This window comes from Dipodomys ordii, unplaced genomic scaffold, assembly GCF_000151885.1.
Source record: "Dipodomys ordii isolate 6190 unplaced genomic scaffold, Dord_2.0 Scaffold1, whole genome shotgun sequence".
In the NCBI taxonomy this organism is placed as follows: domain Eukaryota; kingdom Metazoa; phylum Chordata; class Mammalia; order Rodentia; family Heteromyidae; genus Dipodomys; species Dipodomys ordii.
Window position 1 is genome coordinate 38,828,175 of NW_012267217.1, and position 17,282 is coordinate 38,845,456.

A 17,282-nucleotide genomic window follows, 5' to 3' on the forward strand; every position below is an offset into this window, starting at 1 on the left:
TTTAGGCATGATGCAACACACTGGCCTACTTTCATAGAAGAAGAAACGAGGGGCTGGGAAGGTGGCTCAGTGGTAGAGCGCTTGCCTTGCATGCATGAGACCCTGGGTTCGATTCCTCAGCACCACATAAGCAAAAAGAAAAAAGCCGGAAGTGGCACTGTGGCTCAAGTGGTAGAGCACTAGCTTTGAGCTGAAGAGCTGAGGGACAGCGCCCAGGCCCAGAGTTCAGACCCCACGACCGGACCCAAAACAAACAAACAAACAAAGAAGAAGAAATGAAAGTTCAAAGGAACTGTGTAACTTGCCCAAGGAAGAGAGTCTTGTAAATGAGAGCCAGGATTCAAACCTGGGACTACCTATCTCTCCATCACCAATACCATATTAGAGTACTTTCTTAGCAAATTTGTGATGTAAATTCAGCTTACCAATAACCATGATGTCTTCCTCAGGGTCAATATTTCTTTGTCCACATAAACTAGGAAAAATGTAAAAAGAAAAAAAAATCTATATTCTAAGTAAAGAGCTAAAATGGAGACCGCAAAACCCACATAACTCAGCCCCATTCAGACTTGGGAGAATCTAGACTGTTCTAAAGGAGTACGATTCCATGTTTAAAGCATCTTCCAGAATCTCCAGTTCTATGCCTGAGTCTGGTGACACAATATGGTTCTATCTTTGGAATTTATACTCTGTATATTGTCCCATGGCTTCACTTCCTAAGGTGCAAAGTCAAACTAAGAGATTCCATGTCAGATTTCTCAGACTTCTAGATACATAGAAACATGTCCTTATTTGCTACTTTGTCTGTTTGTTGTATTTAAACCAAGGAAATTTTGTTCAGCCTTCCTAAAGTTAAAACTACTCTTCTTGAAGTCTCTTTTTTTAAAAAAAAAATTATTTTTTTATTTTTTGTGAGCATACTGTACAGAGGGGTTACAATTACATGGGCAAGATAATGAGTACATTTCTTATCAAGTATTGCAGCCTCCTCCTTTGTTTGCCCTTCCCAGCCTCCCCCCGCCCCCCCACCCAATCCTCACCCCCCCTACCCCCCTGACCAAAGTTGTAAAGTTCGTTTTCGACATGACAACTTGTACTTCTCATTGTTGCAACGGGTCCACCTGTATCCTTAAACTACTTGTTTTTCCCCCTCCCCTCTACAAATTATACCAACATCAAATATAGTGAAAGCAGGGGTTATACTGTGGGGGAGGGACTTGAGGTCTCTTCTTTTATTCAGCTTCTCCATGGTTGGAAATGAGATAGCTATAAAAGCTGGGCGCCAATGGCTCACGCCTGTAATCCTAGCTTACTCAGGAGGCTGAGATCTGAGGATCCCAGTTCAAAGCCAGCCCGGGCACAAAAGTCCATGAGACTCTTATCTCCAATAAAGCACTAGAAAACCAGAAATGGTGCTGTGGCTCAAGGGGTAGAGCGCTTGCCTTGAGCTGAAGAGCGCAGGGACAGCACCCAAGCCCAGAGTTCAAGCCCCACGGCCGACCAAAACAACAACAACAACAACAACAAAGATAGCTATAAAGCCTAGATAATTATAACTTGTGATTTTTTTTTAACTATCATCAAAATCATGCTCTTTTAGTATAGCAGAATTCCATAGTGTCTTTCAAGTCATTGTTGCAAAATATTAAGCAATTTCCAAATTGTTTTGGTATATTCCTATAAATATACTCTTTACATTTTTAGAATTTTGTAAGTCTGGTGATAGTTTTCATATGCTTGTCTTTTTGAAGCATTTTAATTATATGTTCACATAATTAAATTATTAAAAATGTTCTTGTATGGAAAAATATAAAGGTTTACATGCTGTAACTCTGAGGGACAATACTTATAGTTAATTTTGAAAATATTTAAATGTCTGTCTTAGTCCACTTTCCACTGTTGTAACTGAATATAACAGATAGGGTGGTGTACAAAAAGCAGAGGTCCTAAAGGGCTCAAGGGCATGTTACTGGCATCTGCTCCACATCTGCCCAGCGTCTTCTTGCTGCATTATAACATGACAGACAATATACGTAGCAAGCCAGAGCAATGAGCAAGCTTATTATTAAGTCACTAATGTCATCAGGGGCAGCACCCTCATCTTCATCTAATTTTAATAACCTCACAAAGGCCCATCTCCTAAAATAATATCAATAATCAATGACTCCTTACTTAGTGGTTATGTGGCATTTTAATGGTTTTTACCAAACTTGTCCAATATGTGAAATTTTATAGGACATTTTACAGGTGAAATTTATAGAAATTGTCATGGCAATGTCCAACCATGGGACTTTAAGTACTATATTAAAATTATCTGTCTTAAAATTAAATTCCAAGGACATGTCATTTCTCTATTTCACTGAAAGACATAGTTGGCTTAGACAACCATAGAAGATTTCAACCAATTTCCCTTATAAATGTGGCCACATTTAAAAGCATTGTCAGCCTTGTTCTACTGAATAGCTCTATATTGTTTCTATACTGTCTAGTTTCTCCCCACATCCTAATACTCACAGTACTTAATTATTCAGTTATGTTTAGCCAGTGTCTAACCTTTGAAGGAATTTTCAGCTTACCCTTCTATCAAGTAAGGAAATAGTGTGAGAAATACCTATTCAAATCATTCATTTTTCCTACTTTAACCTACAAAGACTAACCATCAAGTAGGAAATTTTTTAAAAAGATAATAAATTACCTTTTATTCTTTTAGCAAAACATCAGGAGGATGGAAGCTTCCTTTACCAATCATGTTATTTGTTTGGTTGGGTCCCTAAGAAGTAAAATGTTACTTGGTATTTTGTTTTGTTTTGTTTTGCTTGTGCCCATACGGGGGCATAAACTCAGCCTGGGCACTGTCCCTTAGCTTTTCCACTCAAGGATGGTACTCTCCAACTTGAGCCATAGCTCTACTTCTGGCTTTTTGCTGATTATTTGGAAGTAAGAGGTTCATGGACTTTTCTGCCTGGGCTAACTTTGAACTATGATCCCCTGATCTCAGTCACCTGAGTATCTAGGATTATGGGTGTGATCCACTGGCACTCAGCATGGTATCTGATGGCTGTCCAATAAAGTGTTAGGGATGTGAAAGAGAGAAAGAGTGACTGACTGTCTCCCCTTCTGGTGTCCTCATTGAGCAGTGGCATTCAGGGACTATGGCAAACCTAGATATAAGAGAAATGTTTTCAGCCCAGCCTATGAGCTCAAAAGTAATGTCTACAACACTCACGCACTGAGTGTCCACAGTAGGCCCCAGTTTTTTTTTATATCACTCCATCTGTATATTCCATTTATAGTCTTAGCTAGGTACTAGGATTACCTCCAACTTAAAGGAAGAAAAACTAGAGCTTGACATGAAATAACTTGCCTAAATTATACAGCTAAACCATAAATGGAGCTTGGACAACTAACAGATTTCAAAGTTCTACTCTTTCCACTCTTAGCATGTTCCTTAGAAGAAAAAATGTATCTCCCAGTTTTCACTGTATTCACAAAAAGTGGATGTGAGGTGACAGGCACAGTGGCTCACATCTGTAATCCTAGCTACTAGAGAGACTAAGATAAGCAGGATTACGGATCTAGGCCAGCCTGAACAAGAAACTTGAGAGATCCCCATCTCAACAACAGCAACCATGTTGATGATATGGTACCAGGCATCTGTCCTCCTAACTAAAAGCATAAATAGGAGGATCAAAGTCCAGGCCAGCTTGGCAAAAAGTGAGATCCTATATCAAAAGCAATCAGAGCAAAAAGGGCTGCGAGTATGGTTCAAGTGGTAGAATATCTGCCTAACATGTACAAAGCCCTAAGTTCAAACCTCAGTGCTACAAAAAAGAAAGAAAAAAAAAGCTGGGGCACTGGTGGCTCACACCTGTAATCCTAGCTACTCAGGAGGCTGAGATCTGAGGATCGAAGCCAGCCCAGGTAGGGAAAGTCCTGAAACTCTTATCTCCAATAAGCCACTAGAAAACCGTGAAGTAGAGCTGTGGCTCAAGTGATAGAGAGCTAGCCTTGAGCTGAAGAGTAGGGACAGCACTCAGGCCCAGAGTTCAAGCCCCATAACCAACCGGAAAAAAAATTTTTTTTAATTAAATTAAAACAAAAAAAAAAAGCTGGCTGGGAAGGTGGCTCAGTGGTAGAGCGCTTGCCTTGCATGCAAGAGGCCCTCCTGGGTTTGATTCCTCAGCACCACATAAGCAGAAAAAGCTGGAAGTGGCACTGTGGCTCAAGTGGTAGAGCACTAGCCTTGAGCTGAGGAGCTGAGGGACAGCATCCAGGCCCAGAGTTCAAGCCCCAGGACTGGCAAAAAAAAAAAAAGAAAAGAAAAGCAATGGAAAATTGTGGTCTTCTCCAAATCTTCCAAAACATTCCTTAAACTAACCCTTTATAACTCTAAGGAAACAAATCAGATTTTCATTAAAATCAATCTTCATTATAGGTAACTTTTTTTTTGTCGGTCGTGGGGCCTGAACTCTGGGCTTGGGTGCTGACCCTCAGCTCTTCAGTTCAAGGCTAGCACTCTACCACTTGAGCCACAGCACCACTTCCAGCTTTTTCTGCTTATGTGGAGCTGAGGAATTGAATTTAGGGCCTCATGCATGCAAGGCAACACTACCACTGAGCCACCTTCCCAGCCCCTTATAGGTAACATTTTTATAGTATATCTTATACATGATCCAGTAGACTCTTGATTTTCAAAGCTTTATGTCCTTCATCCATCAGCTTCTTTGCATAACAAACATAAATTATATAATTATTATAGTATATCACTATATTATTATATATTAATATATTATATAGTATTATATTAATAATAATATATTATATAATAATAGAGCTCTACCACTTGAGCCACAGGGCCATTTGGTTTTCTGGTGGTTTATTGGAGATAAGAATCTCACAGACTTTCCTGCCAGGGCTGGCTTTGAACTGTAATCCTCAGATCTCAGCCTCCTGAGTTAGCTAGGATTAAACTAGGATTACAAGTGAGCCACTGACACCTGGCTTCATGACAACCATTTTAACTATCATTACATGCACAGGTCAGTGGCCAGAAGTACATTCACCTGTGGTACAATCATCACTATCATTCATTTTCAAATTTTGTTTCATGTTTCCTAACAGAAGCACTGTATCCATTCAACATTAACATGTCATTCCCCAGTCCCTGACATCCTCCTTTCTACTTCACTCTCTATGAATTTAATTCCTGTAAGTACTTCATGAGTGGGATCACAGTGTCCGATCTTTCGTGGCTGGCTCATTTCACTTAATATAACGTCTTTAAGGTTCATTCATGTTGCCGCATGTGCCAGAATTTCATTCCTTTTATTTATTTTTTTTCATTCCTTTTAAAAGCTAGGTAATATTCCATTGTGTATGTGTATACCACATTTTTAAAAAAATCCTCACATCTATTGAAGGACCCTTGGATTGCTTTCAAATTTTGGCTACTGTGAATAATGTCTTAAGTATACAAGTGTACAAGTATCAGTCCCTCTATGACTAGATCCAGAAGTGAAATTGATGGATGATATGGTAACTCTGTCTTTTCATTTCTCCACATCCCCACTCACACTGGGTTTCTGCTTTCTCTTTTAATTTTCATGTTAACCATTCTAATGGTGATGAACATCTCACTGCAGTTGTGATTTAAATGCACTTCCCTGGAGACAGTTGACATTGAGCATCTTGTCATTTGCTGATTGGCCATTACTTATATGTCCTTTAGGAGGAGAAAAAAAAAAAACCTTCAGCTTTGGAGCACCTTTTTGTCTAAATATCTATTCAAGTTATTTGCTAATTGTTAAATGAGGCTAGTATTTATTGGTGAGTTGTAAGACTTCTAACTAAAATTTACAAGTATTTCTCCCCATTGTAAAGGTTATTGTTTCACTCTGCTAATGGTGTCTTTTTGTTGTCGGTGGTGGTGGTGATGGTGGTAGTGGTGGTCATAGGGCTTGAACTCAGGGCCTGGACACTATTCCTGAGCTCTTTTGCTCAAAGCTAGTGCTCTACTACTTTGAGCCACAGCACCATTGCCTATTCTGTTGGTTGATTGGAGATAAGAGTATCATGGACTTTCTTGCTCAAGCTGGTTTTGAACTGTGAACCTCAGATCTTAGCCTATTGGGTAGCTAGGATTATAGGTGTGAGCCACCAGTGCCTAGCTAATAGAGTCCTTTGATGTCCTTTTATTGCGTGTGTGTGTGTGTGTGTGTGTGTGTGTGTGTGTGTGTGTGTATACATGCCAAAGAAGTTGGGTCCCTACCTTACACTATTTAAAAAATTAACTCGCCAGGGGCTGGTGGCTCACACCTGTAATCCTAACTACTCAGGAGGGTAAGATCTGAGGATCTCAGTTCAAAGCCAGCCTGGCCAGGAAAGTCTGTAAGACTCTTATCTCCAATAAACCACCAGAAAACTGGAAGTAGCTCTGTGGCTCAAGTGGTAGAGTGCTAGCTTTGAGCTGAAGAGCTGAGGGACAGCACCCAGGCCCAGAGTTCAAGACCCAAAACAAAAACAACAACAACAACAAAAAAAAAATCTTAGAAAACTTGGGAGAAAAGCTTCACAAAATTGCATTTGACAATTTCTTGGTTATGATATGAAAATATAAGCAAAAAAGGAAAAAATAGGTAAGTTGGACTTATCAAAGAAAAAGCTTTTACTTGGGCACTGTGGCTCATGTCTGTAGTCCTCCCTACTCAAGAGATTGAGAACTGAGGATTGTAGTTTGAAGTCAACTTGGATAGAAAAGTCCATGAGATGCTTATCTCCAATTAACTACCAAAAAACTGAAAATGAAGCTGTGTCTCAAGCCTTGAAAGAAAACGTGAAAAAGCTAAGGGACAGCACCTAGGACTGGCATAAAAAAAAAAAAAACCTTTTGATGCTAAATGATTTGATCAAGAATCAAGACTTGTTATAATATTGCATTAATGAGAAAAATTAAATTAATTCATGCTTTTCTTCTATATGGTCTGGCATGTCAATGATTGTATCATTTGCACAAAATCTTAGCAATGAGACCTGCAGAGAAAGGGGCTGACTGAGAATGCAGAGTGTATACCAGGCTGATTAAAGCCAGGTAGAGCCTGAAGAAGTCTTTTCAGGCTTTCAGATGCGATCTCACATGTCCACCCCTCTCACCCTGCCCCTACCTCTCTCTAGGTACACAGCCCCAGGACTGTCTCCAGTCACAACTGCATAGGTATAACTGCATAGGTAGTCATTTTCTGCTCTAAGATTTGTTCTTTGCTAGAGCACACCAACACCAGTCCTGTTCCTAAGAGCAGGATTTCAAGCTGGAGCCAATACCTCTGGAAACAGGGCAGGGAATCACAGGGATGTAGAGACTAAATTATTAGATTTTTCCATTCTACGGAGTTAACGACTAGTGTGTGGTTATTAAGCAGCCAGTGCCAGAATACTGTTGACATATAGCAGATTCTCTACAGCCATTGGATAGCATGATAGTTGCCAGACTATGGTAGGCAGAGAGCATAACTGTAACTAACAGGAGTGTGAGAGCTAATGAGAAAGACAGATTTATGTCCCAGTAGCACTTGATATAAAACAGTCTGAGAAGATCTGGACTATACTAATATGCTATGCAAGTGTAAAGAAAGCAGGGATGGTGACTGCCTTTTTTTTTTATCATCATCAACATTTTTTTTTCGGTCGTGGGTCTTGAACTCTGGACCTGGGCACTGTCCCTAGCTCTTCAGCTCAAGGTGTGTGCTCTACTACTTGAGCCACAGCGCCACTCCAGTTTTCTGGTGGTTAATTGGAGATAAGAAGAGTCTCACGGACTTTCCTGTCTGGGCTGGCTCTGAACCATGATCCTCAGATCTCAGCCTCCTGAGTAGCTAGGATTACAGGCGTGAGCCCCCGGCGCCCATCTCAATCCTCATCATTTTAATCACACATACCTATGGAGGACAGGGTGATGGCTGAATGTGTGTACACAATACATACAAGGTAGTGGCAGTTGCGTTGCTTCAAGCATTTTCTTAAAATTTTTTATTAAACCAGGCTCAGTGGGAAATGCTTATAGTCCCAACTAATCAGGAAGCTCAAAAAAATCACTTGAGACTAGTTATTCAAAGCTAGCCTGGGAGACTGGCTGTCTCATAAATAATTTTTATAGAATAAAGACAGAATACTGAAAACTGCAAAAGAAAATAAACATGACTTACAATGGCACAGCCATTAGAATAACAGCAAATATGTCAGTACAAACACTGAATATTGGGAGGATATAGAGGGTATAAAATTCAAGCCCTGAGGGCTGGGAATGTGGCTTAGTTGATAGAGTGCTTGCCTTGCATGCATGAAGCCCTGGGTTCAATTCCTCAGCATCACAATAACAGAAAAAGCTGGAAGTGGCACTGTGGCTCAAGTAGCAGAGCGCTAGCCTTGAACAAAAAGAATCTCAGTGACAGTGGCCAGGCCCTGAGTTCAAGCCCCAGGGCTGGCAAAAATAAAAAAATAAGCCCTGAAAGAACAGTTGCCAACCTAGTCTAGTGAACCTATTTTTTATAATTGAGGGAAAAATGAAAACCATCCATGATAAACAAAAGCTAAAGGAACTTAAAATACTAAACGAGCCTGTAAAAAATACTTAAAGGAATCTTATGCACAGAAGAAAACCCCAAACAGGAAAATACAAAAAAAAATAAATAAATAAACCTACCAGATAAGTAGAGTCCCAAGGCTGAAATAAGAAAAAAAACAAAGTATCAAAGGAAATATGATATACCTTTTGATATTAACATTAAAACTTTAATAGTCTGAACTTATCAATCAAAAGACATAGAACGGTAGCCTAGATGTAAAAGCAAGACCCAGTTGGGTGCTGGTGGCTCATGTCTATAATCCTAGCTACTCAGGAGGATGAGATCTGAGGATCATGATTTGAAGCTAGCTGGGCAGGAAAGTTTGTGCGACTCATCTCCAATTAACTACCAAAAAGCTGAAAGAAGAACTATGGTTCAAGTGATCGAATGCTAGCCTTGAACAAAAAAAGCTTAGAGACAGTCCCCAGGCCCTGAGTTCAAGCCCCAGGACTAGCACACCCACACACAAAAATAGTTGTCTACCCCCTTCCCCAATAACATCTATCTATGACTTCTGAGCTCAGTGGTAAGGGTACATTCATAGCATGTGGAAGTCTCTGAATTCAATCCCTAGCTCTGAAAACAAAAAAGCAAGCAAACAAACAAACCAAAAGCCATGTGATTAGCAACCCAAACATAACCTGTTTCTCTTTCTGTGTTCTCCCCACCCCTACTGATCAACAGCTTCATTAAGGTTCTACATATACTTGCAATGTATCTCAAATTTGTTCACTTTTATCTTCCTTTTACCCATCCATCTTCCCCTTCTCCTACTAAGTAGTCCCTTAATTAGATTCAGGTTCTGTTTATTTCTGCATATAATTATATATGTTACATCCCTAGCTCTTGGTTTTTTGAGTCTGAGTTTTGCTATGTAGCTCAGGACTGGCCTTGAACTCTCACTTTCTTACCTCTGCATCTTGGGTGCTGCAATTACAGGTATGTGCCCCATTGCTGTCGGGACAGATGGGATCAACTGAGGATATTATCATGGATTATCTGGATGGGCCCAATGCAGTCACAAGCTTTTTTTTTTTTTTTTAATCAGTTCTGGGGCTTGAACTCAGGGCATAGGCACTGTCCCTCAACTTCTTTTGCTCAAGGCTAACACTACCACTTGAGCCACTTCCAGCTTTTTCTCTTTATGTGGTACTGAGGAATCCAACCTAGGGCTTCATGAGTGCTAGACAAGCACTCTACCACTAAGCCACATTCCCAGCCCAGTAGGAGAATGAAGGGTCAGAGACAGACTAATAAACGATAAATAGAAGTTTGTTTATTGACCACCTAGTGCAAGTATAGAGAATATACTTTATATAGCTCAGCTCATTGAATCCTTCCACTGAGGACTCCATCTCCAATTAACCAGAAAAAAAGATAGGCTTGTAGGCACAACTCGGTGATAAAGCAACAGCCATGAGCAGGTGTTTGAGTCCAGATGCCAATACACACAAAAAACATTGGAGAATGGATTCTGAGATTATATCCAATCAGATAAAGAATACCATGATTGATTAGTGATGCCTGCCATGGACAAAGGGGCAAAGCCAGAGATATCAATACAAGTATCACATGTTTGCTATTCTGTGCTTAAGCAATCACCCTGAGAGTTTCTGTATCATTTAAGTATTAACTCAGTCCACCTTTTAAGATTTTAATGAGGCTAAAAGGTCTTTGTATGATATAAATTCCTACTCAAGTGTATGATGTCATTATACATTTATTCCCTCACAAAGTCATGCATGGCAGAACTGACTTTGCCAGAAAGGTTCCCAGAAAACTCTGCTAGCTGAAACGCAATGCAATCAAGCCAAATAGTTTCAGAATGCCAGGCTACCTGTGTGTCTGTCCCGTTATCTGTATTAAGCACAGTGTAGAGGCTGATTTACATACCAGCTTTCCCTTTGCAGGACAGAGACATTTTGGGAGGGACTAAAACATGATTTCCTCAGGCTGGACCTGGTAATGGGTTTTCTTCTGAGCTCTGTCTCAACATAGGGTCTGGTATTCATCATTTCTCCTTCCCCTTCCAACTGAAAATCTGCAGGGACTCCTCCCAGCTTTGCTCTGTGGATTCCAGGTTTATGTATATTAGCGGAGGCATCTGGTTTTGGGTGCCTTCTGGCACCTTCTGGGCATCTCTGGATTACTGATGAGGATTGTGCTAACCAGTGTGAGAGGCTTGGAGGTTCAGCAGCTGTGCTGTTTCCTGACTGATGTCCCCACAGAGGGAAGAGGACAGAGGCTGGCAACCATACCTCTACTTCCGAAATCAGCCTGGGATCCAGGCACAACGGCAGATCCAGCCTGGGTATTCAGCCAAGAGATACCTGCGAGGGCTCTTGCGGACATGGACTCCCAACACCCTCTACAGGCTCCAATATGCAGGTCAGTGGGGAAGGGGAAGGAAGGGGTGAAGCCCAGCATCTCTCATTCTGCTAGAAATATCAAATCCAGTTTTGTATTAAAGCCAAGTCCCCTAGCTTGGTAGCTCCAGGCCTCCACCACACCCTGCCTTACCCTCTCTCCTCCACATTTACAGAAGGAAGGGCAGCCAGAAGTCTTAACCTTTACTTACACCCTCACACTCAGAATCTCCACACCACACATCAAGCCAGAACTTCTACCCAATCTTCCCCATTCATAGGATTCAGAGTGTACCAACTCAGAAAAAAGAAGAAAAGAGAGAGAGAGAGTGAGTTCCAAAGAAGCAAAATAGTTGTCCAAAGACATTTAGCAAAAAGCAGAGCTGGGACCAGAAATGAGATCTTCCCTAATAACATAGCTCACATTCTTCCCAACACTCAGTAGTAGCTCTCTGTCTCAGGTGATCTCAGATCTTCAAGGAAATGCAAATGTGAAGACTCTAGCACAAAATGCAAATGTGTAGCTCTCCCACAAAATCCCCTTAGGTGTGAAGTACATTCTTCTGTAGATGGGAAAACCCCAATTCACTCTACAAAGACTTTGAAAACAGGAAACAGGGATTTGAACTACCAGATTTAGCATATGTGCACACATCTCTATACACGTAAAACTTGCAATATTTAGCACAACTATATCTCCTTTTAAAAGTATTCATTGTTTATCTGAAATGTAAATGTACTGGGCATGCTTATTGTGGTTGAGCGGTGATGGCCAGCTGGGCTAGTACCCACGTTGATGTTTGCCATTTCCTTAGCACCAACTAACAGGGAAGACCAAAGGAATACTGGCTTTCTTTTTTTACTTTATATGTTTACCCTGGGAAAGGAGAGATAACATCTCTCTCCCCTTCAATAACTTGAAGCAAAATGAGAGGTGTGGGCTTGTCTGGCAATTCATTTTACAATTTTACAATTCCATTTTACAATTCCATAACAAGTCCATGAGTGCAGACAGTTGCGTTTATTCAACACTTGTGAGAAAAGTGCCTCTTAACCAGAAATGTGTTTATCATTGGGTAGGGCCTAGGAGGTACAGACCACTGCCCTACATCTTCAAGGTTAGAGATCCCTCTACACAACAACAACAACAATACCAACAACAAAGGTCCTGGCCCCTCCCTGGGAACCATATGGCTAAATATGTGATCTAAACAAAGAACACTTAGATTCATGAGCCCCTTGCCAAAGCCCCCCCTTGAAGGGAGCGTCTCAAACTGGAAGAACTTTGGTGACATTGGTGGGAAGGCACTCTAGCCCTATGCCCCTACCACTCTCTCCTCTCACATCTCATGATTCTAGGATGTTCTCTGCCCCTTTATTTCCCAAGTCATGATACACTCTCTCAGTACTTCAAGTCCATGCCTTCTACAAGGACTTTTTTTTTTTTGACAACTTCAGACAATATTGAAGCTCTCAATTTCTCATTTTCTGACCTTACATCTTACCAATGCACAGCTAAGCCAGGAGAGCTCTGGCTTTACAACAGATGATGTTTGCCTGTAAAAGGGGCCATATGCGCTTCCTCTGTGTCTGCCCTACTGCCTAGCAGGGGGCAGGACCATTGCTAAGCTTTCCACAAATACTTGAAGAAATGATCATTGAGAATACTGTTGATCATGGGGCCTAAAGAAGCCAGCAGGAGCCAGGTGCTGGTGGCTCACGCCTGTAATCCTAGCTACTCAAGAGGCTGAGACCTGAGGATCTCAGTTCAAAGCCAGCCCAAGCAGGAAAGACCGTGAGACTCTTATCTTCAATAAACCACCAGAAAACTGGAAATGGTGCTGTGGCTCAAGTGGTAGAGTGCTAGCCTTGAGCTGAAGAGCTGAGGGACAGAGCCCAGGTCAAGAGTTCAAACCCCATGACTGACCAAAAAAAAGCCAGCAGGACACAACCACTGCTGTTGAATCTCTCCTCTTGAAACAATATAAACAGCTACATAATTCCAAGGAAGCAGCCATGGTTTTTATTCCACTGAGGTCCCTGTTTGGGGGCAGATAAAGAAGTGGAAGAAACACACACAGGACACAGGACCAGAAGCACTCAAGCAAGACCTTGGATAGAGAAACCTCCATGGTCTCTATCTGACTTTTTATCCTTTTAAATCCTTCTCATCTTCTTTAATGTCTGTCCAAGCCAAAATTAGTGAGGGAACTTGTAGTCATCTCCAGAAAGCTACCAATAACTCATTTCTACCAATAACTCCCGACCTACCCTTCAGGATACATTAAGGATTCTGTGCTGCTCCAGGACAGTCAACTTACTGTGCCAAAGAATCGCAGGCCACAACAGGATCTTTCAAGTATACCCCCAAAATATCACCTCCTGCCTGTCCTCCCTCCATTTTGGATTCAACAAGGAAAATCTTTGGAACAAGGTACATGTTGATTTGATGACTAGTGTCTCAGGTATTTGGTTTTCTGAGCACCTTAAAATGGAGTTCTCAAAATAAGTTCTACAGATGCTAGATTTTGTTGTCCTCATCTGCAAAATAAAGGGTTGGCTAGTCCAGTACTGTCCATAGCACTGTTGGAGGTAATGGAATATTCTTTATGTACTATTCAATATAATAGTCACTTGAGTGTAGAAAGCACTTGAAATGTAGCTACCATGGGCTGGGAAGGTGGCTCAGTGGTAGAGTGCTTGCTTTGCATGCATGAGGCCCTGGGTTCGATTCCTCAGCACCACATAAGCAAAAAGAAAAAAGCCGGAAGTGGCACTGTGGCTCAAGTGGTAGAACGCTAGCCTTAAGCTGAAGAGCTGAGGGACAGGGCCCAGGCCCAGAGTTCAGGCCCCATGACCGTACCCCCCCCAAAAAAAATGTAGCTACCACATTATGAAGCAGAGTTTCTTATTTCATTTAGTTTTTCTCAATTTACATATAAATAGTTCCATGTGGCCAGTGGCTATTTATTGAATTGCACAGGTCTGGACTATAGATTTTTAGATGATATCCTGGGTAGGTTCTACTCTACTATTCGTTAACCCTGTGATTTTTTTTTATGGTAATAACATGTTTTTAAAAAGCAGCCTTTGAGTCAGAACTGTGTATTGCCGTGGCTGATTTCTCATTTACTAGATGTCAGATTTTTTTTTTTTTTTGCCAGTCCTGGTGCTTGAACTCAGGGCAAGGGCTCTGTCCCTGAGCTTCTCTGTGCTCAAGGCTAGCCCTGTACCACTTGAGCCACAGCACCACTTCTGGCCTTTTCTGTTTATGTGGTACTGAGGAATCGAACCCAGAGCTTCATGCATGCTAGGCAAGCGCTCTACCACTAAGCCACATTCCCAGCCTCTAGATGTCAGATTTTGAGCAGGTCACTTTTGAGCTTCTGTTTACTCATCTTTGTAATGAGCACACTCACATCTATGACATCACTGCACAGGAAATGGTTGTGATCTGTCTGTGAGCTGTTCTGGACTGTGGGGATTTTACCTGTCTATAGTGTTTGGAGGAAGTCGAATTATTAAAAGAACCAACAGTTGCCTTTGATAAAGGAGATGAAGGGAAGGTACCCAACTAGTAATAATGGACAAAGACCAGGATCTTGGCTAGTAGCAGAGCTCTTGAGAAAAGGAAAGAACAAGAGTTGCATATAATATAATTTCTCTAAGATCAAAAAGGAATTTTTCTGGGGCTGAGAAGGTGGCTTAGTGGTAGAATGCTTGCCTAGCATGCATGAAGCCCTGGGTCCGATTCCTCAGTACTACATAAACAGAAAAAGCTGGAAGTGGCACTGTGGATCAAGTGGTAGAGTGCTAGCCTTGAACAAAAGAAACTTGGGGACAGTACCCAGGCCCTGAGTTTAAGTCCTAGGACTGGTAGGAAAACAAAACAAAACAAAACAAAAAGGAAGTTTTGCAGAAACAATGGCAAAGACAGATCAAGCCGTGCCCTGGAAAAAAAGACAGTTTTTCAGAGCTAGCGCCATCAAATATCCCAACTATTCACCTCACTTGGGTCTCAACACTGGTGCCTGGACATTCTGGTCATAACCAGAGCTAAAGGATACCTGGCTAAAGCCAGGCACCGGTAGCTCACACTTGTAATCTTAGCTACTCAAGAGGCTGAGATCTGAGGATTGTGGTTCTAAGCCAGCCAAGCCATGAAAGCCTATGAAATTCTTATCTCCAATTAACCACCAGAAAACCAAAAGTGGTGTTTTGGCTTATGTGATAGAGCCCTAATCTTGAGCAAAAGAAGCTCAGGGACAGCTCCCAGACCCAGAGATCAAGCCTCAGGACTGGCAAAAAAAAAAAAGATACCTGTCTACATGAAAGGGGCGGTTAGGCAATTGTAAATGACTCCTCTGGTCTATCACATAGGGGTCTTATGTATTTTGCTGCTGTGGGTCAAAACTGAGACCCCTTGATTTTAGGGCAATGATGAACTCAAGTTTCTGGGCCACCCTCCCATGTCACAGGGATGCGGGCCTACTACCTCCCCAGGTGACATGCTAGCTCACTATTGCTTTATGCTGTCTCTTCAAAACTCATACTGGTACTGTCTTCAGCTAAGGTCCTTAGACTGTGATGCCCTAGGGCCCCAAATGCTGGACAGGCATTGAGGTGCTTCCGTTTAGGGGTGTCAACTGCACTGCAAGGGCTCAGTGACTTCTCTAAGTGATGTCATCTACCAAGGAGCTGATACAATCAAGGAAAACAGTGACACAGTACCGAATAGGGATTAAACACGTGACCATTATAGCACCGGATCCCAAACCATGTGATCTTTCTGGGCCTCGGTTTCCTCATTCATAAAATGGGGTGAGCATACCACTTTTACTTCACAGAGATGTATGTGGGAGTTCAATAAGCTAATGATGTACCTGGCATATAGTATATGTTCAATAAATGTTAATTACAGACCTCCCTAGCTTTTTGTTTTTTAAATATAATTACTAATTACAATGCCCAATTGCCCATGATCATAGGGACCAGGAAAATCTACTTTCAAAGAAGGTCAAGGAGCTCAGAGACTCTAACTTGAGCTCTGTTGCATAGGATTTTTTTGTGGGGGGAGGGGTCTGGTCATGGGCCTGAACTCTGGGCCTGGGCGCTGTCCCTCAGCTCTTCAGCTCAAGGCTAGAGCTCTACCACTTGAGCCACAGTGCCACTTCCGGCTTTTTTTCTTTTTGCTTATGTGGTGCTGAGGAATCGAACCCAGGGCCTCATGCATGCAAGGCAAGCGCTCTACCACTGAATCACCTTCCCAGCCCCTGTTGCATAGGATTTTTGCTTGTTTTGCTTGAACTCGAGGCCTGGGTGTTGTCCCAGAGCTTTAGTTCTCAAGGCTAATGCTCTACCGCTTGAGCCACCGCTATACTTTCAGCTTTTTGCTGGTTAATTGGAGATAAGAGGTCACACACTTTCCTGCCAGTGCTGGCTTTGAATCCCAATCCTCAGATTTCAGCCTCCTGAGTAGCTAGGACTACAGGCATGAGCCACTGGCACCCGGCTGTGATGGATAGTTTTAACTTAATCTTCCCATAGCCTCCCTGTCTTTACCAAACACTTTATCTGAAGAAACAAACATCCTGTTGACCAGCCCCAGCTCCCCCAACAATGAAATGCTGGCCACGTCACTATGTGCCTTGACTCCTCTGTTCAGTCATCTGTAAAATGTGAGCAGTGTTATCTTTATTTCTTACTCTGGGTTGGAAGAAATTACATGTGAGAACAGAGGTGAAAAAGTTCTAGATTGTTACCTCCAGTCCATATATTTGAATGATCTGAACCCATATTTTGAGGGACAAACAGGCTAAGTTTTGTTCTCCTTTCAACAACTGAAACTTGCAGTATTTTTCTTGCAAACCTGTTTCTATGAAGCTTAAATAATGAGCCAAGAGCCAGGTGCTGGTGGCTCACAACTATAATCTTAGCAACTGAGGAGGCTGAGATCTGAGCATCATGGTTCAAAGCCAGCCCTGGTAAGAAAGTCCATGAGACTCTTATCTCCAGTTAACCAGAGAAAACTGGAAGTGGTGCTGTGATTCAAGGTGGTAGAGCAGCAGACTTGAGCAAAAACAATTCAGGGACAGTGCCCAGTCCCTGAGTTTAAGCCTCATGACTAACAATGAAGAGAGAGAAAGGGAGGGGGGAGCCAAATGATGATATTTACAGAGAAAAAAACTTCTTGATAACTCTCACATAGGTTGAGCCACATATTCACCTCATCTGGGATATGGCCAAAAGATAATGACCTCCCATAAGCCCCCTACCCACAATGCCCATGCCCAACTTA

At 41.9% G+C, this 17,282-nt stretch overlaps 1 protein-coding gene across 1 annotated transcript in view; it reads left to right on the forward strand.

The window, feature by feature from the left end:
* Window positions 1-17,282, forward strand: part of Kiaa2012 (KIAA2012 ortholog) — a 111,579-nt gene that overhangs the window by 3,600 nt on the left and 90,697 nt on the right. The window contains exons 3-4 of the mRNA XM_013015155.1: window positions 10,847-11,006; window positions 13,263-13,418. Of these exons, the coding sequence (XP_012870609.1) occupies window positions 10,847-11,006; window positions 13,263-13,418 (316 nt within the window). The remainder of the gene's footprint in view (window positions 1-10,846; window positions 11,007-13,262; window positions 13,419-17,282) is intronic.